General features: G+C 29.5%; 5 protein-coding genes and 1 non-coding gene across 11 annotated transcripts; 3 read left to right on the forward strand and 3 right to left on the reverse strand.

The window, feature by feature from the left end:
* Window positions 1-1,186: 1,186 nt before the first annotated feature.
* LOC126851704 (ester hydrolase C11orf54 homolog) lies at window positions 1,187-4,825 on the reverse strand. 4 transcript variants are annotated; one of them, XM_050595937.1, is made up of 7 exons: window positions 4,679-4,825; window positions 3,773-4,152; window positions 3,601-3,699; window positions 3,353-3,525; window positions 2,859-3,123; window positions 2,558-2,760; window positions 1,187-1,590 (listed from the first exon to the last, which is right to left on the reverse strand). In XM_050595937.1, the coding sequence occupies exons 2-7, from the start codon at window positions 4,146-4,148 to the stop codon at window positions 1,456-1,458; spliced, it is 1,251 nt and encodes a 416-aa protein (XP_050451894.1). In that variant the 5' UTR covers window positions 4,149-4,152; window positions 4,679-4,825; the 3' UTR covers window positions 1,187-1,455. The 4 variants fall into 4 exon arrangements, with proteins under 4 accessions (XP_050451894.1, XP_050451895.1, XP_050451893.1 ...); XM_050595938.1 differs by having other exon boundaries at window positions 1,187-1,580; window positions 3,353-3,540; XM_050595936.1 differs by having other exon boundaries at window positions 3,353-3,540.
* Window positions 4,826-5,422: 597 nt separating this feature from the next.
* LOC126851820 (5S ribosomal RNA) lies at window positions 5,423-5,542 on the reverse strand. Its single transcript, XR_007687736.1, has one exon. It is a non-coding gene; the product is annotated as a 5S ribosomal RNA (ribosomal RNA).
* Window positions 5,543-6,618: 1,076 nt separating this feature from the next.
* On the forward strand, window positions 6,619-8,021 carry LOC126851680 (proteasome subunit beta type-4). The gene is made up of 5 exons (XM_050595873.1): window positions 6,619-6,764; window positions 7,015-7,221; window positions 7,381-7,527; window positions 7,609-7,807; window positions 7,884-8,021. Exons 1-5 carry the CDS (start codon window positions 6,649-6,651, stop codon window positions 7,968-7,970), a joined length of 756 nt encoding a protein of 251 aa, XP_050451830.1. The 5' UTR covers window positions 6,619-6,648; the 3' UTR covers window positions 7,971-8,021.
* A 137-nt stretch (window positions 8,022-8,158) lies between these two features.
* Window positions 8,159-10,436, reverse strand: LOC126851679 (methionine aminopeptidase 1D, mitochondrial). The gene is made up of 6 exons (XM_050595872.1): window positions 10,191-10,436; window positions 9,652-9,915; window positions 9,170-9,361; window positions 8,909-9,059; window positions 8,669-8,779; window positions 8,159-8,484 (listed from the first exon to the last, which is right to left on the reverse strand). Exons 1-6 carry the CDS (start codon window positions 10,242-10,244, stop codon window positions 8,294-8,296), a joined length of 963 nt encoding a protein of 320 aa, XP_050451829.1. The 5' UTR covers window positions 10,245-10,436; the 3' UTR covers window positions 8,159-8,293.
* A 360-nt stretch (window positions 10,437-10,796) lies between these two features.
* LOC126851677 (exopolyphosphatase PRUNE1) lies at window positions 10,797-12,562 on the forward strand. The gene is made up of 6 exons (XM_050595870.1): window positions 10,797-11,033; window positions 11,115-11,356; window positions 11,423-11,694; window positions 11,752-11,993; window positions 12,075-12,233; window positions 12,318-12,562. The coding sequence occupies exons 1-6, from the start codon at window positions 10,980-10,982 to the stop codon at window positions 12,495-12,497; spliced, it is 1,149 nt and encodes a 382-aa protein (XP_050451827.1). The 5' UTR covers window positions 10,797-10,979; the 3' UTR covers window positions 12,498-12,562.
* Window positions 12,563-13,032: 470 nt separating this feature from the next.
* Window positions 13,033-20,346, forward strand: LOC126851675 (uncharacterized). Of its 3 annotated transcripts, XM_050595865.1 has the most exons (15): window positions 13,033-13,295; window positions 13,499-13,814; window positions 14,298-14,403; window positions 14,480-14,705; window positions 14,784-14,931; window positions 15,228-15,523; window positions 15,595-15,844; window positions 15,928-16,611; window positions 17,069-17,208; window positions 17,307-17,465; window positions 17,695-17,804; window positions 17,871-18,038; window positions 18,118-18,210; window positions 18,288-18,429; window positions 18,545-20,346. In XM_050595865.1, the coding sequence occupies exons 2-15, from the start codon at window positions 13,736-13,738 to the stop codon at window positions 18,845-18,847; spliced, it is 2,904 nt and encodes a 967-aa protein (XP_050451822.1). In that variant the 5' UTR covers window positions 13,033-13,295; window positions 13,499-13,735; the 3' UTR covers window positions 18,848-20,346. The 3 variants fall into 3 exon arrangements, with proteins under 3 accessions (XP_050451822.1, XP_050451824.1, XP_050451823.1); XM_050595866.1 differs by lacking the exon at window positions 13,033-13,295 and having other exon boundaries at window positions 13,307-13,814; XM_050595867.1 differs by lacking the exons at window positions 18,118-18,210; window positions 18,288-18,429; window positions 18,545-20,346 and having other exon boundaries at window positions 17,871-18,097.
* The last annotated feature ends 23 nt before the right edge of the window (window positions 20,347-20,369 follow it).

Genomic DNA, 20,369 nt, shown 5'->3' on the forward strand with positions numbered 1-20,369 from the left:
ATATCGAAGCTAGTGAGAATTATGCAGTTTACGTAAAAAATCATATAGAAGAAATATCCGTTTGTTATCAAAATAAAAAGTTTAAGTTCCTACATGTCTCCAAAAATTAAATAATTGCATTATTATTAATAAATTAAATTAAGACTAAGGAGCCTATTTTGTAACTTTTAACGATGTTATTAAGTGTCGGTGTGCAGCTGTTTTCCGATACGTTTTAGCTACGTAATGACACTTTAATTTGGAAATTACAGAATAGGCTACTAAGTACTGCAGAAACAGTAACAAAGGATATATCGAAAGACTACCATTTAAATGTATGCCATAGAAAAAAACACACAAAATAAAAATTTTAAGGTTCTAAACAAATTTAGCTCAAATATTTAGTCTGCCTATCAGATATATATCGTCGTAAATTGCATCTTTATACGTTAAAAGTTATCCAAATTAAGTTCTTTTAAAATAGAGTACTTAGGCATATTTTTTGTATTGTGCATATGTATGATAAATCATTTTTTTAATTTATCAAAAATTATTTATCAAACACTGAACGCACTCTTCGCTCCATTTTGTAAAAAATAGTTCTTAATTTTTTTCTAGATTGCCTTCTGAATATAGATTTTTGCCTGGATCGAAGAAGTGGACATACTGTAATGGTTTGAAAGTAGCAGATTTTGATACAAGGAATAAACTCGTTGATAAAATCTTTGAAGAATTCAAGTACAAAAAAAATTTTGATCCAACTATTTTGGAATGCTTGACTGATTCTGAGAAACCTGAAGTCATAATCCATTATCAATAATAAATTATGATAAAAATGTGAATTACAAAATTGAAAATATTTGTGTGTGCATTTTTTTGAATTGGAAATATGAAACAACAATAATATCGACAATTTACAATAGTTCCACAAAATTAAAATTTAATGTCCTGCTAATAGATATAATTTTATAATTATTTATGCTATCTAATTCAGACAATCATATTTATCTACATATATATATATATATAATATATATATATATATATATATATATATATATATATATATATATATATATTTTGTGTATGCATATTTTTATGATAATTGTTGTTAAAAAGATCAAACAAATTGTTTCATTTACAAAAAAAGTAAGAAGAAAAGTTTACAGAAAAATATCATCAAACTTTTTAATTTTTAATTTCCTTCTCTAATATTTTTCATTGAATCAAAACAGAAACGTAGACATTTGAATTACGTTATTTAATCAATATCAAAATATGTCAGTATCAAAATATGTTAATCTGTGTTACAATTTGTTGCGTTCTAAGATAAAAGAGATTATCTTTGTACAGAGATTTGTGTGAAATATCTTCGTTACAAATACTTTATAAAAACATATTTCACGTAAATTTTTTACAACGCTTTAATAAAAAATACCCCATTTTATATTAATAATAAAAATATACTTGTCACATTTAAAAATATATTTCTTGCGCTATATTGAGGTAAACAGTGTACTCCGTCTCATTAGATGCGACATCGGTACAAAACTCTCCGGCTCCTTCATAATTGGAGAAAGTGTTAAACCTGTAACGGCTTCCTAAGAGCCGCTGCAAAATATAAAGCTCATAATATATGTATGTATATATATGATTTTTTGTTATGAGTAATAGCGTTGAAAATGAAATTATTGATAATGTTACAATGATTGAAATAATCAGCATGAAATTTTGAAATATATTGTAATACAGGATGTCTCTAAAGTCTCTCTCTATCCCCTATACTTCAAAATTATGAAAAATTGCGGAATACATATTCGATCATTTCGAGGAGCTACTTTTTTAAGAGAGGGCATTTGTCTCCTCAAGGGGGTGCCCCAAGAGAACTTCAACTCAAAAAATTTTAAATAATATCACCCATATTATAATATATTGTTGAAAAAGCTTAAAAAAGAAAAAAACCAGAGATTGAAGGTTCTTTTTTAAAAGTACGCAAAAAACTTTTAAATTCAAGATAATGTCAAATTTTTTTTTATAAAATCAAGATCAAATCTGAACTTCTTTTTTACAGAAAGGACTTAAAAAGACGAACACTTTCACATCTCGAATGTTCTTTCAGAGTTTTCCAAATAGCAGTAATGACTTTGAAAATTGGTTTTTTTTTTAAATTTGATTCTAAATAACTCGCAAACGAATCAACCTCATGTTTGCGCCAAAAATTTTCTTTTCGTGTTCTTTAAAACAAACATATACTATAATATGGAAAGTTCCAATTGAAATTTTTGAGATGGGATCCCCTCAAACATCTTTTTGAAAAGACTTCTCCAACTTCCTTAAAAGAATGACATGATCCAACACGTATTCCGCAATTTTTTCATAATTTGGAACTGTTTCCAAAATATGGGTAAAGAGGATTTTATAAACACCCTGTATATTAATTTAATTAACATATATGTATAAATGCAAACCAAAAACAGAAACTAGAATTTGTAATTTAGTGACGATGACCATTTAAAAATAAGAGATAATTTAAAAGCAATGATCTAAAAAGTAATGCCTGTTTGTGCATTTAACTTACATTTCCCTCAGTGTTCTGTCCAAAAATATTGAACGAGGAATTAGTTAATGCTCCTACAGCTATTAAATTTATGCAGTCTTGTTTATAATTCTTTAACCATCTATAAAAATCCATATATGTATCGTACCAATAATCTGTATAATTTTCTGGTGTAATGAATTGTATCGTTTGACCCCCGTTTATCACGATTACGACACCTAAACCTAAAATATTGAATATAAAAGATTTATTTATTTAAAGACTTATTAAAAATTTATTTATTTAAAGATTTAATTAAATTCTTATATAGATAATTTCTCACCAATTGGATACCGACAACGAACATTCAAACATTTCTGTATTAACAATATAATATCATAAGCGGTTTTATTTCCTTTAAGGCGCATTTTGATCACCATTCCTCGTTTACCTTCACTGAAAAAGAAGTTGCCCATTATAGAGCATTTCATTTGATTGGGATCGTCGATAATTTCCGATCTTCTCAAGCCACCATCCTCATGAGTGATTATACAACTATTATTAATAACATTTATGGGATTTGCCGAAACTATCGCATTTATAATAAGCTATAACAGAAATCGCGTTTATATAAATAAATATAGAAGAAGAGACAAATGTGAAATTAAAATAAATAGAAGATCTATATTAAAATTAATGATAAATTAAGATAATTAAAATAAAACAAATATATTAACAAAAATAGTAAGAATAAAAGAATAATCTGCTTGGACATTTTATTTCTTTTCGTGAAGCCAATATGTTTTTCGTATGTAAAAATATATTAATAGTACTTACGTGTCCGTTGTAAGGCATAAATGGTTTTGCGGCAAAACCTGATCCAATAACAAAGATATCATCGTAATACTTTGATAATATATGTTGAATGTCGAATATGAGATTTTTCCGCGGAAATGGGCAAAAATTATCTATATCACCCATTTGTAAAATCCCCGTGTTGCCAGATAGTCCTGTTAAAATGTAAACTATATTATGTAAATGTATTGTCTTTTGAATGCGGAAGAAAAATGATTTTTATTTTTTACCATCTGCGGCAAAATTGTATGGCGGTTTGGTTAGACAGGGACAGCTAACTATTTCAATTTCGAATTCGTCAAATAATTGATGCAATGCGTCGTACAGAACTACACCGTCACGTAATAACAGATGCGTAAAGTATCACATATGTAAATCAAGTAATGAATTTTATTTACGTACCATTTTTTATATATTCGAGGGTAGGTGTAAATAACATGTAAGACGATCTATCATCTTCATTTCCATTATTTCTTCTGAAATCTTTCTCTTTTTCATTACTGTTCAGTATATTATTTTCATCTTGGAAATTATAATTAGCATCACCATTTGCTATAGTTTCTTTTCTCTCTTCGATATAAATATTTCCTTTAAAAGCATAATCGGTCAGTGCAATATCACCTTCAAATCCGAAATAAATATCTTCTCTGAAGACATCATCATTCGCCATATCATCTTCATCTTCAAGATTAATATTTGCTTCAGCGTTCGCTATAATATTATCTTCATATCGAAGAAGATTATTTTCTCTAACGACGAGTGGAATGTTTCGTCCCATTACGCTTGATTTAAAGTAAACGCCATGTTATTAGATAATTATGAAATGCGTAAAAATTGATAACAAATTATATACAAAGTAAAACATCTAACAAAATACATATTTCTAGTTTTTAAAGATAAAAAAATATTATATATATATATATATATATATATATATATATATATATATTAATTTTATACTCTAATAAATATTAAGAACAAGATTGAATTATTTTAACGTGCAAATCTGATAATAAAAAGAAATATTACTTATAGATTATTATTTATTTTAATTTTAGGAATATCTTTTGTTTAAAAAATTATGTTACTAAATTAATCGATTTCTTGAATTATTTCGTGTACATATTATGTATGTACAGTATTAAGATAAAATTGTTAATAATATAATTAATAATATATAAGATACTGAATGCACATGCTAAAGCGAACAAACGCAAACATATTTCTAAAAATATAAATATAAATATGTATATATATATATATATATATATATATATATATATATATATATATGTAATTCAAACTTACATCGCAAAACGGCGTATAATTATTATAATATATTATTATAATATATAATTATTATTAACTATTATTAATGTCAAAAGCACAAGTTTTTTTAATAGATTACAAATATGAATAATCACATAATGTTTCGATGAGGACTGTCCTCTTAAATATAATAGAAACGGAAAGAAGATAAACAAAATATAACATTAGCGGTCACGAGACTGATAACAAACTAATATATATTATTAAGAATGTAAATAAGTTATTTATTCACCAACGTATTTAGATTAATTCTTACAGTTTATTCTTTAAATAAAAAGATGATTTAAAAAAAATAAATTTAGAAAAATTATTTAATTATACAATATTATTATAATACAATTATATAATATTATAATACAATTTTAAAACATTAGAATAAGAAAATATCACATTTAATAAAAAAATTTTTTTTTTGCACATGTTTTAATGATATTACTAAACAATATTACTAAACAATATTACTAAACAATTTAAATTTCTTTTTATAAATACTAATCCGAATCTTGTGTCGATAAGACCGTGGCTCCTGTACATAAGTAAAGTTCTTGTCAGGCTAGAAATATATTTTTATGTACTTAGCGTTGCAATACTATTGCATTGCTTGTATTGTGAATTTCAAAACAATTATAAAAAATAGATTTTTATTATTACAACAGTTTGAACATATATTTTAAAAGAATATTGATAATGATAAGGATTTAAATTAATAAAAAAAAAAGATAGTGCCAACGGTACATGGTGTTCCCAAGCGGTCACCCATCTAAGTACTGACCATGCCCAACGTTGCTTAACTTCAGTGATCGGACGAGAACTGGTGCTTTACAACGTGGTATGACTGTTGGCGATAATGTAAGTCTCAATTGTTATAGATATATAAATATACAGAATTTAAAAATTTCAAGATAATTATGTAGATAAAGTAGATTTTATAATCATAATAATTTAGATACATAATTAAAAAGAAATATCGACAATATATCATATTTAGTTGTCAGAACAATTTCCCTTACATACTTAAATGGTGAGGTAAAATTGATAAAGTGTGACCTTTTATAAATTGTTATCAAACTTCTTCACACTTGTTGAAAATATAGTGGTTTGTTTCTTTAAAATACTTTTATAATAATATTTGTTCACACATAAATACACATATATTTCCAATTTTCAGTAACAAAAACATGTCAAAATAGAATTAAATTAAAAATATATTTAAATTGAATAAAATTATGTAATAATCAAATATACACAAATAAAAAGAAATTGTACTTGCCTTTTGATGTAAAATATATTGATATACTTGAAATAATATATACATTAAATATATAATGTTAACAAAAGAATATATAAGCAAGATTATAATAATGATTTTAATAAACTGTCTATTTTAATGATTCTATTAATTGTAGTCTGAAAGCTTTGAGAAAGAAAATGAGTTACGCCGTAAACTGCCGCAAAATCAAAAAATCTTAATCTTTAAATATCGCAATTCAAATATTACGAGTGTATGTATAATTTCGATACAACTAATTGTAAAAAGATATCAATGTAACATACCTATCGATAATCATTTTCGATGCACTTCGAGGAGAAAATATCAATTTGAAATATGAGTGAGAAAACGTTTTCAACCTCAACTAGTTCCGGATACTTCTTTAAAGGCAAATTATCGATATTGAAATTTATAGCATATAATAATTTGATAGCATATAATTTCTGACACTTTAGAACACATTCACGATAATTTTTCACGAAGTTTTTGGTAACAATCGCGAAAAATGCATAGTGATTCCGAATCTGCCATCGCGGCGCGCGATTTCTTTATTGACTGTGATTCGAGATTTCTCGAAATGCGATTCTCGAAATGCGATTCTCGAAATGCGATTCTCGAAGTGTCAAAATCATCGACGTAACATGACGCATAAACGCATGAGCAGTAAGCAGCAACAAAAATGGCGTTTACCAGTAAGGATGTTATAATACCTCTGTGGCACAATGGACCATCGCCTGGCGCATTTTATCATTTTCCAGGCAACCAATATGGTACTGGTGGATTTCAAAAATCACAGTACGTTTTATGCGATTATAATTCATAAATATTTTGTTTGTTTAAATGTATCTGTACACCATAACCTATTCACGAAACTCGCATGTCATCTTGTCTCGCATAGGAAGCAAATCAATAAAATTAAATTAATTGCATTATTATTGCATTAATTAAATTAAAATTATTAATTGCATTGAGCTCAATATATTTATAAAACACAATATAATGAAAGATCAGGAAATTTTTTAACTTACATTTAATTTTTTTGCAGATCTCCTATAACGACTGGCACGTCCGTTATTGGTATAAAATTTAAAGACGGAGTTATCATAGCGGCCGACATCTTAGGATCTTATGGTTCCCTTGCTCGTTATAGAAATCTCCAACGTGTTATGAAAGTTAATGATAATATTATTCTCGGTGCATCTGGAGATTATGCAGATTTCCAATGTGTCAAGAGCTATGTGGAAAGAAAAGTGTGAGTTTCTTTTAATCAATATAAGATTGAAATAGCAGATTTTTAGATATATGTATGCTCACATTAAGAATAAATTAAAAACATTATATGATATAAAAATATAAAATTTCTTGAATGACTTCTAAAGAAGCATTTTTTTATATTAATTTTTTGTTTTAGTCTTGAGGAAAAATGTTTGGATGATGGGTTTAGTTTGAAACCAAAAGCACTGCATTGTTGGCTAACACGTGTCTTGTACAATAGACGATCGAATTTTGATCCATTTTGGAATAATTTTGTGATTGCTGGCTTAGATGATGGAAAACCGTAAGTTCCATGTTTTCTTAACTTTTCAAATATATTTAAGTTATTCAAATAATTACAAATCGCGCGGTTTTATTCTTCCAGATTTTTGGGAACTGTCGACAAGCTTGGGACAGCTTACAGTGATCCAGTGATTGCAACTGGATATGGTGCTTATATGGCATCGCCTATACTAAGAAAAGCTTATGAGGAAAACAGTGAAATGAACAAAGAGGAAGCTATTGAACTTATGTACAAAGTAATGCAAGTTCTCTTTTACAGAGATGCAAGATCTTTCCCAAAGGTAAAGTATAGAAATTTGTATACGTGTAATCAATAATCTTTGATTGTCATTCATGAATTGATTCATTTTTTTATAGTATCATCTTGGTATTGTCACAAAAGAAGGTGTTGAAATACAAGGACCGATAACTTTAGATAGCTATTGGGGACCTGCAATCTTATAAAACTAATTTTTTTTTTCTTTATATAAATTATAATAAAGCTTATAAGGTAAAGTCTCCTCTTTTAATTGGTTTTTTCATTGATATGCGAATATATAACTCTCGTTACATATACATCTGAATAAAGTTATAATAAAAATCATATTAATAATTACTATGATAATAAATACAATCGTTTTTATTTCTGCATAGAAAAACATTTAGCTGGATAATACTAGTAAGCTATTTTAAATGTAAATCAATTATGATTTACATAAAAAATATATATAAAAAAATAATTTAATATATATTACATATATAGAAACAGTAACATTTATAATTATGGACTAGAGTGTTAATATTTCACATCCATCATCTGTTATCAAAACTGTATGTTCGATTTGAGCTGTTCTAGAATTGTCAACAGTGCAAGCTGTCCATCCATCTTCCAAAATCTCGAATTGCGTCATTCCTTGACTCAAAACTGGTTCAATAGTAAATGTCATCCCTGCTTTCATTTTTCCAGAATAATCATTTGCTGTAAATTGATAATAGATGTCTTATCTCAATATATGTCTCTACAATGTGTAGCATTAATAGCATTAATGGATTTAATTAAAATTAATATATCCAAGAGTAAAAAAAAAAAATAAGAATTCTTCAATCGTCCAATCATATGTTAACACATATTAATATTAGTAATGACAAAATTTTTTTTGTACCAAAATGAAATATGTCTGGGGCACCATGAAAATAAGTTCCAATACCATGGCCAACAAATGCAGGTATCACATTAAAATTATGTTCATTTGCTATATCTTCTATTACATTACCTAGAAATGAAAAAATTATACAGTGTTAAAAATTAATAATAATATATATATATATATATATATATTAAATATTAACGGCAATTTAAGAACAAAGATTTTTAATCAGATATATGTACATGAAATTATTACCAATAGTGCAGAAATGTTGATTAGGTTTGCATATTTCAATGGCTGAATTTAAGCATAATTCTGTGACTGTTATCAATCGTTTGCCTTCTGAATCGACTTCACCTACTTGAAACATGGCCGAGCAGTCACCATGATAACCATTAAGATATACCTATTTAAACAAAAATTTAAACAGACTTTTTTAAAATTACTTTTAACATTTTTGGATTATTAAAGAAATATTTTATAGATCATTTTGACATAATTGATGAAACTACTCACTGTTATATCAACATTGAGTATATCACCATCTTGTAAAGGTCTACTATCTGGAATACCATGGCAAGCAACATTGTTGACACTTGTACATATAGATTTAGGAAAACCATGATAATTGAGTGGACTGGGATAAGCTCCATTACCAATGATCATATCATGTACTTGTTTGTCAAGAAAATCAGTCGTAATACCTGGCTAATGTACATTAGTTTCATCTTACATTTATACTTATTATATGTAATATATGAATGTATATATGACAGTAATGAATTTGACAAAAAGATAATTCTTATTTTAAATTATTTTTACATTTATTTGTGTGTATATCTTTCAGATATTTTCTATGTAAAATATATTATCTCTTTTCATCTAATGAAATTTTTCTTTGACTAATTTGAAGTTTATGATTTTTTTTATTTTTTGTGATAATATGAATCTGTGGACTATGATTTATGTGTAATATATTTATTTAAGAGATAATTCACCTTAATTAATGTATCAACTTGATGTAGGATATGACTGGCAAGTTTACAACTTTGCCTCATACATTCTATTTGAGATTCATCCTTTATCTCAGGCGTTATTGGCCCATTTTCAGGTATTTTTGATTTGCTATAGGATGGCTGAGGTATATATGCAGGTACAATTACCTTTTTAGAAACCAACCATGGTCGGACTATAGCATATTTGCCAAACATATAATTATTATTATAGGTATGAACAGATCTGAATATTTGTATATTTCCAATCTGAAACACACAAATATCTCCTTGCAATTAAATAATCCTGTTATTATATTACTTAAAAATACAAAAAGAAAACAAGCGCTTCTCAAATTCAAAGTATATATCCGAATCATTCTAACATTGTTATAATAAAAAATTACATAATAATGTATGATTATGTGTGCAGATTATATTATACTAATCACATATATAATTTCAAAAAGATATCTAAATCATTTCGTTAATGATGAAAATAATTAAAATAATGAAGCGACATTCAATCTATAAAAAAGACATACCTTTGATACAGTTTTGAAAAAGTTCAAAAGATAGATTTTAAAAGATTGTGCCATTTGAATGACGCTGCTACTCGGGCGCCTCTTCTATATGTATTTCTTTAATTATATGTATCTCGTTTAATTAATTATATAATAATCTTGCGTTTATAATAATATCAAAGAGAAGCAAAATTATTCAATCTTTTTACTTGCTGCGCTTTCTTACATTTTCTGTATTCAAAATGACATTTGTCTATAAATCTATATATTCCAGGTTAGAAAGAAGAAAAATGTAGTGCTACGTTCAAAATTTTACTCGTAGGGTAGAATATCATTGAATTGACCAATTAGAACAAAGAAATCTTTCCTTCTTTTGTCTTGGGGCCAATTTCACCACCTTCGGTTAAGTTAACCGATGGTTAAAATCAGCAGGGTGACAACTGAAATGATAAGAATACTTGGTTTTCCTTCACCTCTATTTTCAGTTGCCACCCTGCTGATTTTAACCGTCGGTTAACTTAACCGAAGGTGGTGAAATTGGCCCTTGATTGGTCAATTAAAGTTATTTTATTTTATGGATAAGATTTTTGAACGCATTCTAAAAGATTTATCTTCTCTCCAAATCCCCTCTCCCCCTCTCAATGCTTAAATACTGATTGCATATGTGCATCAATGTGCGTGTGATGAATAATAAAAATGTAATAATAATAAAAGAAAAAACTTATAATCTTCAAACTAAAATAATAAAAAGTAGTTTTGTATGTTCACAAATATAAAGATATTTATAAAAGAAAAAAAAAATCTAATACAATGCAATCGCAAGGAGCTATGGAATCTTTTCTTAACGCGTCAAAAACTGCTTTGGTAAAATTTTAATATTGATTATACTATGCATGCATTTTCAGGTCATTTTATCTAGCTTACTTTATCTATTGTGTTTTTTAGTCGCAATTATCGTTATACCATACAATTCGAGTCGTCTTGGGAAATCAAACATGTGATTTGGATTCTGCTGTATGTGCTCTGGTCCAAGGATTGTTAGAATATGTTGATGCCAAAAAGCAAGGACAGTGCAATCTTGCTGTAATACCAGTCATGAATATCCCAGAAAAGGAATTTCGCATTAAGACTGAAGTAGTTTACAGTTTAAAATCTCATAATATTCCTTTAAATTTGATAACATTTAGGTGAGTCTTAGGATTCTAAAAAGTATTGTGATATCTCTTTGTGTTACTCGAGTATGCTCTCGACAGAGATCAGATCAATTTGCAAAATGTACAGAATGATGCTGACAAGAAACTGGAGTTGATTTTAGTAGACCATCATACTCTTGCGAATGAAGATGTTGCATTGAAATCTTCAGTTATAGCAATTATTGATCATCGACCATTGGACCCAGCCTGGTCATGGCCCAATGTATTGTTAAACATAGAAACTGCTGGAAGCTGTGCCACCCTTGTTGCACGTAATATTCTACAAAAGAATGCTGAGATTTTGGATGCACAGCTTGCAAGTCTTTTACGAGGTAAGCATTATTTTACAAAATTGCTATTAATGATTATAATATTATAATCTTATCCAGGTCCAATATTAATTGACACCTATAATATGTCAGTTGAAGCTGGTCGGGCAACTGCTACTGATATTGATATATTAAATACTCTTGAGCAACTCGGTGGACTTACACTCACTAGAACTGAAACATTTAACAAAATTATGAATGCAAAAACAGATATTAGTGAATTAAGTCTTGAAGAACTTATGATTAAAGATCTAAAAATAACCAATGGTATACCTCTTGTAGGATTCTCTCTTTTAGTAGAGGTGTGTTATTTAGAATTTTTATTACTAGTTAGAAAAAATTATAACATTAATTTTATGAATATATTTTATAACCAATTTTAGAACTTCCTCATGCGAGAAAACGCAAAAGAAACAATTGACAAATTTGGTAATGATAGAAATTGCGATGTCATTATTCTCATAGGCCAAAATGTGAGCAGTGAACATGTATGCAGGGATATTGCAATTTTTTCGACATTGTCTAATCAATTAGCGAATAACGTGAGTGTTTGATGCAATGCTGTTCTGTGAAATTTTACCTCAGCATATATCCTTTATATCTGATTTGATTGTGTTTATTTATAGATAATCGAAGCATTAATTTCTTCTACTCAACCATGCCTAGATCTAGAATTGATCAAAGAAATTCAAGATGAGAAATATAAGCTCTGTTTGTATAAGCAAGGAAATGTAAAGGTAACCCGCAAACAACTACTACCAATTGTACAGAAAACGGCGTTATTTTACAGAAGCAAGAGAATATAAGTAAACAGGGTAGAGTCCTGAGAAATATTACAGATGTACTAATAAAAAATACTTAAATATTTAAATGATCTTCTTTTAAGGTACCTTTTTTAATTTGCAATTTTTTCCACTTCTACTTAATCTCATATTATTGAAATTAATATATTTAAACATATACCACATCTTGCAAGAAAATATATTTTATTTCATATTCCATACTTTTGGCAATCAATTATCTATATATTATGTATACATATATACATTCTATTAATGAATAAATGAAGTTTTATACATATATATATATATATATATATATATATATATATATATATATATATATATATAAATTAATAATATCTTATATTTGAAAAAAAATTAATATTTATATTTAAAGTTCATTAAAAGGCTTTTTCGATATCCATATTGCGAAAAAGTATCTTAATTATCAGGAGTTTTATGATTTTGCGCAGTGAAATGCCGCTGCTATCGCCATTGGCTATCGAAACGTCACACCCCTTGGCATTATCACACATCATCCCCATATAAGGTCCTTCCTTCCGCGATATTGTAGTGGCTATAGCGAGTAATGCCGCGAATTGCCTTTTGTTTGCGCGGATATTGCGAAAGTGTGCATGGCCATTGGAATCGTAAAAATATCGTTTTGCATATATGATAGAGGAACGTAAAAATGAAAAACGAGCAAAACTGTTAAAGTATTAAACTCGAAGATTGAAAGGAAAATTATTATTAACGCGACGCACGTGTTTCATTTAAATTATGAGACCAGCTTCCAAGGATCGCCGATTTCTCTTTCGAACGGTAAGAATATTGAAAATATGCGCGGGATTAGAGTCTTAAAAATCTCGATGAGCGTGCATGAAATTCAATCTTACTCCTGGAAGAATCGAGAGCGAACGCTCTCACTTGTTTAGGAGAGAAAAAAAAAGAAGATTAGCGAAATACACGGAATTTCGCCCACCCGCGAAATAACGCATATTGATCGTTCCATACTTGTTGCGCAGAGACAACAGCCGGGCCAAGCTACGCCGAATATCAACATCCCCACCCTGTGTGAACGAAAAGCTGCATTACCCTCGTGAACATTGTCATTTCATTAATCATTATATTTTCCTTTTTTTTTGTATTTTTTCCCGCGTGATATTTGCGGAAGAGAACGCGATGAGAGTTTTCTTCGAGTTATATTATGATTTGTAAATGCGTTCGGGCTGTCGATACGCGCTGCGCTATCGTAACATATCATGGAGCCAGTACGTCTTTTGATACAAATTTTAATGCTGTTTACCTGGTGTATAAAAGGATTTCTCGGAAATGTTCTCGGTAAGCATTGCTTGTTAGTTTATCATTTTATTGTTCCATTATTAATATTTCTTTTGTATAATGACCTGTTTTTAATACATATTTTATAAGCTGCATTTGCGAGATCTACATGATATCTTTTAACAAAATAATTAACTTTTTCCAATTAATTTTTAAAAATGTTATAAGAATTAAGTAATAAAAATATTTTTACTCTTTTGTTACTTATTTATTTGAGATTAATTGTAATATATAAGCCAAATAATAAATAATTAATAATATTAATAATTACAATAATAATAATAATATAATAATAATAATAATAATGGTAAATAATAAAACATGTAAAATTCTAAGTGAAAAAATAAGTAATAAACATATACATATTTTATATTTACTTGTTTATTTATATTTATTTTATTTTTACATTTTGTATTTACGAAAACAATCACATATATTCTTGAATATAAAATATTAAAAATATAATAACAATGATAATTTTAGAAAAATGCATTCTTCCCCTTGGCATGGAAGAAGGAAGAATCCCGGATGAAGCAATCACGGCGTCATCCAGTTATGAGATGAAATCCGTAGGTCCCCAAAATGCAAGGTATAGAAAACACGATAATATCGATTTAATTTTAATTACATGTGCAAATTAATTGATAATTTATAAATACTTATAGAATACGGCAAGAGAAAAACGGTGGTGCTTGGTGTCCGAAAGCTCAAATCAGTAGCGCTATACGCGAATATCTGGAAATTGATTTGACGAGAGATCATCTTATCACATGGACCGAGACTCAAGGCAGATTTGGTAACGGTCAGGGTCAGGAATATGCTGAGGCGTTTTTTCTGGAATATTGGCGACACGAAAGATGGCATCAGTATAAAGATTTGAGAGGGAACAAGGTATGCGTGAGTGCCCAACTTCTATCGAAATAATTGATAAGGATCGATTTAATTAAGATCTCGAATTATATTACACAGATCCTGCGTGGTAATAGCAATACATATCTAGTTGAGAAACAGAAATTGGATCTACCGTTTGTTGCGAGTCGAGTGAGATTTGTTCCTTACAGTCAACATCCGCGCACTGTGTGTATGCGCGTCGAGATTTACGGCTGCATCTGGAACCGTAAATATGCGATTATTTTAATCTTGCATTTATCTCTATACTCGCATTTACATACGCATCTATCCTCGCGAGTGTATAATATTTTAATGTAAATCTAGTATATTTTTTTGTCTCTCTTTTATATTTTATTAAAATTGTGTGAAAAAAATAATAAAGTTATGAAATTTGAAGATGTTACAGATAATATATCTAAAAAGATATATAGTTAGTAGTTTAAAAACGAAGAGAGAAAAATCCAATCTTTAGGATACACACGCGAAGATATAATGAAAGAATGCTCTTTATTGTTTATGCAGAAAACATCGCTAGTTATGCTATGCCTAAAGCTGATAAAATTGGACCTAATGGATGTAATGTCGAGGATACGTCGTACGATGGCACCGAGATTGAGAATTTAATGTTGAACGGATTAGGACAATTAACAGATGGCATAGTCGGCAGCGAAATTGAGATCCTCGAATCCGATAGAATAACCAACTGGGTCGGATGGCACGGTCGCGACAATGTAGAATTGTTTTTTGAGTTCCGACTTTTTCAGAAGTTTAAAAACTGTACGATTCACGTGGCCGATTTACCTAATCTAAATATCGAGGTGCGATTACTCGAGAAATAAGTTTTATTAACAAACTTATTATAACTTATTTTAATCAAGAATATTTGTAGATGTTCTCGATGGCAAATTTTTGGTTTTCATCGGATGGCAAGGATTATCACGCGACACCGGAAATGTTTCAAACATTTAATGATTCTAAGACGAGCACTATTCCCAATAGTAGCAATGAGAAAGATGGCAAAAGCAGAAACGGAATCTCGATATCTATTCCCTTGCAATCAAGAATCGGCAAATTTGTCAAAATAGAATTAAAACTTAGATCGAAATGGTTATTGCTGAGCGAGATCACATTCGAGACAGGTAATCTTTCTAGTTTCATTATTAGATATATTCGTAAAAATTTAAAATAATTATCTAAATATCATCTTGTGTGTGTAATCTAGTTCCAGACGCAAAGAACATCACTGACAAAGCATTAGAACGGTTATTATGGATATATTCGAACAATAATGAGAGCATATCTCAAATGATCAATGAGGATCAGGTCGTGAAAATAAAGCAGATGGAAGACAAACAAAATAAGGACGAAAACGACGAGACTCAAATAGAGAATAAAATTAGAACTGCCGATGAGAGAGGAATTAATATTCTGCACGGACATACAGTAACAGAAATAACTGAATCGAATGAAACAACATCAGTGTTAAACGAGTCAAATCTGACGCCGGACGCTTTTCCCGTAAACAATTCATCAACGTACATTGGATTGATCAGCGCAGCGTTAACTGTAATAGTCTTTCTCTCGAGTTGCACGATCTTCTTGATGAAACAAAGGGGTCGTAACAAAGTGGCTCTACTGCAAAAACATACTGCGTTATTATGCGGTTCACCGGCATCGGGTATTACGATCAATACGAAGGATATCAAATTACCCACACCGATCGTGGTCAACAATCTATCGCAATCGAGATTATCATTGAAAAGCAAGATTGCCTCGAACAATGATTATAAATTCAGTGATGTTGGTACGAACGGACAGCGTAGCACTTACGAGAAAATTGATAAAATACCTTCGGAGCAATATATGAAATGTGAAGGAAAATCCAATTATAAAACTGAACAGTTTGGTATGTATATTAATGATAATGATATTAATAATTAACTCTAGTATTGATCGTATCCAATTGTGTATAGAGAAAAAGAGAGAGAGAAATAGACAGTCTATATATATTTTATATTTCAACTAAAAGATAACAAAATGTATATATAATTGCGACGTAATGATTATCCTATAATTATCAGAATATTAATAATTTATTTGATTTTCGCGTCTTTGTCACTCTATAATTTATATTTATTTTAATTTTCCTCTCGGGTTTTTCTTAATAGAATTTAATTTATTCATGATTAATTTCATATCCGTTAATATAAATACATTAATTAGTAAAATCAATCAAATTGTAATTACAAGATATATAATTATCGAATAATTAATGTTCATATTTACTCGAGTCGTATTTCTTTTATGCATGTTTTAGATATTACCTTCTACGTAACATTATCATCAATCTATATGTGTTTTAGATACTAAAAACAACGAAAATTTTAACGATGAAACGCGAATAGAATGCATAATTCCAACAATAAAACCGAATTCTTCGCAAACGGGAAAAATCAATCAGAGGATATACGAGAGTTATTACGCGGCTACAGACATTTTGACGGTAAGAATATGCTCACGGCATGTTCGAGTATAACGGTGTTTTAAACAATTTTATGATTGTTAATACAATACTCGATACAGTGTTACGGTATGTTGTAGATAAAGAGACGCGATCAGCATCCAACCGTGAGTTTTTTCACACCGCTACTCATTCGGGATTCGGTCGTATCGTACAAACGCGGAACTTACGATGTACCACGTATCTCTCGACATAGATTAAGAATCCTCGATAAACTCGGCGAAGGAAACTTTGGTTTGGTAAGTTTTATCTGTGTATGTATTTATTTTTCAACGAGCAATATGCACACACAAAATTTCCAAAAGCATTGTATATACATATAAGAAACGTTTGAGGGCATTTTTAAAAATATTTTTTAAAAATATTTTATTAAATTTTTGTCATTAACTTTTTAAAAATTTGTAACAAATATATATATATATATATATATATATATATATATATATATATATATATAAATTTGCTTAGGTTCACTTATGCGAAGCGAAAGGCATACAAAATCCGGATTTAGGTATCCTTCAAAACCGTCAAGTAGTGATAGTCCGGTCTTTATGGCGCGGTGTCGTCGACGCTTTAAGGTAAAACAATGTTATTTTATTTAATGGACTTCTACAAAGTTTTAATTTGAACGAAAATTGAATTAGAGAGGATTTTATGAACGACATGCGCATTCTGGCTGAAATTCGCGACATTAATATCGCCAGGATAATTGCGATCGTTGAAGAAGAGCCTTTTAGTGCCATTTTCGAATACGGAGAACTTGGGGATCTGTCCAGTTTTCTAAAAAATCATGACCGCAACGTGCCGACAAGGTAAGACTGCATGATAACTTGATTGGAGATTTCGAATCTATTTTTTTCTGTCAGACTCTTACGATAACGAATTCTGTAGTTACGAGTGCTCATTAAATCTCATCACGCAAATCGCTTCTGGTATGAAGTATCTCGAGAGTTTGAACGTACCGCATTGTGATTTGGCAGCCAGGTAACAATATATTCATTATATAATATTTCATAATAAACATACATGTGTTGCATGTGTATTCGTGCTTTGCGTCGCAGGAATTGCATCGTCTGTAAAGATTTGCTGATTAAAGTGTCCGACCAAGCCATGTATTGCAGTAAATACGAGAATGAATATTACGTTGATGAGTGTTATGCAAAGATACCATTACGTTGGATGGCGTGGGAAGCGGTCTTATCGGTAATTGTCTTATAATTAAAGTAACTAGTCTTATTTTTAAATATTTAACTACTTATCCACAAATTTCGTAACATTTAAATCAATCAAAAGAATAATTTTTCCTATCTATGCAAAGGGAAAACGAAGTTGTCAATCTGACGTTTGGTCGTACGGTGTGACAATTTGGGAAGTTTTGACGCACTGCGAAGATGTACCCTATGCCGATCTGACTTCGGAACAAGTGTTGGAAAACTGTGGCCTATGGTATCATTCATTGGACAGCGGCGGTAAAAGGAAATGTCCGCGGATCCTCGAGCAGCCAGTATTTTGCTCGGACGACTTGTACCGATTGATGCTGCGATGTTGGTGCAAATGCGCGGAGGACCGGCCGAGTTTCCAAGAGATTCACTGCTACCTCAAGAAGTTGACTCCGGATTAAATTTGTGCAAACATATTTCTACAAGAGCGTACGGAAAACGATCCATGCTCATCAGCAGCAGCAGCAGCGCGGACCAAATCGATTACAATCAGCTGAGAAGCATCCTGATTGCTTTCTTGATCGCTTTTGCATGTATGGCTCGAACTTTTCAATTGCCGATAACCCGATACATCGAGTCGAAGAGTCGTCAATGCCTAAACACATCAAGGTATGGGATGCTCTCTGGCCACTAAAATATTACTGCTCAACTAGATTTATCTAATTTTGATTATAAATAAGTGTAGGTTAATAACATAATGATAAATCTCAAATGCGGCGGATAATCGCAGGTTTCTCGTACGATTATATTCGCATTATATTCAAGGAATAATCTCTGAAAATAGTATCTTTCATTGATTATTTCCGTAATCAATCAGTATTCGAGAGAAATATGTGATTTCGCGCGCGAATATTCATCTATTTACTAATTTATTACTTTACACATATCTCTCTTTCCTACGCTTATATATATGTGATAATCATTATCGTTTTTACTCTTAAGAAAAATTGTTCCATTTTTTCTCTATATCCTATTACCCAGAATCAATCGTAGAAAAATCACGATTGTAGCCAAGATTTGTAGCAAAGTTTGTCATAATTTTGGTGCAGATTTTGCGCAACGCTTAATCGTATTTTGTCACATCTGGGTATACTTTATATCGTCATATAGAATTCGTTGCGTGTAGTCGAAGCAAAATAATATTAATGAGATCGGCATAAAACGAACGTAATACTCAATTACGTCGAATAATGACAATCAGTTTTGCTCATCTATTTATATGTACTTATTTTACGAAATAATATCATAATATACTCGTATTGATCGATTCAGCTTACCTATCTTAAGAGGAAAGCAGATCGTTTAATCTTTAATCAAATTTCGCAATGGCGCAAAATTTTTAAATAGAAATACTCTTCATATATAAATATATCCTTTCTTATATCTATATATATATCTTAAGCTAAGTTATCCGTTTTTATTCGAAAACATAATAATTCACAGGATGTATTTTAAAACGTAGGCGCTCTTTATAGATCGGGCGTTATAGCGTCCTTAATTTTTCCAATTTAAAAAAAGGATCTAAACGAAAATATTCGTGCCAAAAATAATTATAATTCAGAAAGAACATGCGCTTCATAAAATAGATCGCATATTTTTTATTCGATAGATATAATGATGTCTTTAAAGACCGTTTTCTATTTTAAGATACACCCTGTGTATGATAACACAATTAATACTAAGAAAAGAAAGAAAAAAGGAGCACGAGAGCAAAAGATCACAATTATGCTAATTGGAACAACAACGATGATAATAACGATTATGGTAAACGTACAATTTTAGATTATATATGTTTATAACAGATGTAACGTTTAATTAAATCAAATTTGTAATATCAATAATGTGTTGCTTTCAAATTTATCCGATGATTTTATCTGACAAATCTAGAAAAAATAGAAGCTTTCTTTAAAATTATATAACATT

This window comes from Cataglyphis hispanica, chromosome 8 (assembly GCF_021464435.1).
Source record: "Cataglyphis hispanica isolate Lineage 1 chromosome 8, ULB_Chis1_1.0, whole genome shotgun sequence".
Classification (NCBI taxonomy): domain Eukaryota; kingdom Metazoa; phylum Arthropoda; class Insecta; order Hymenoptera; family Formicidae; genus Cataglyphis; species Cataglyphis hispanica.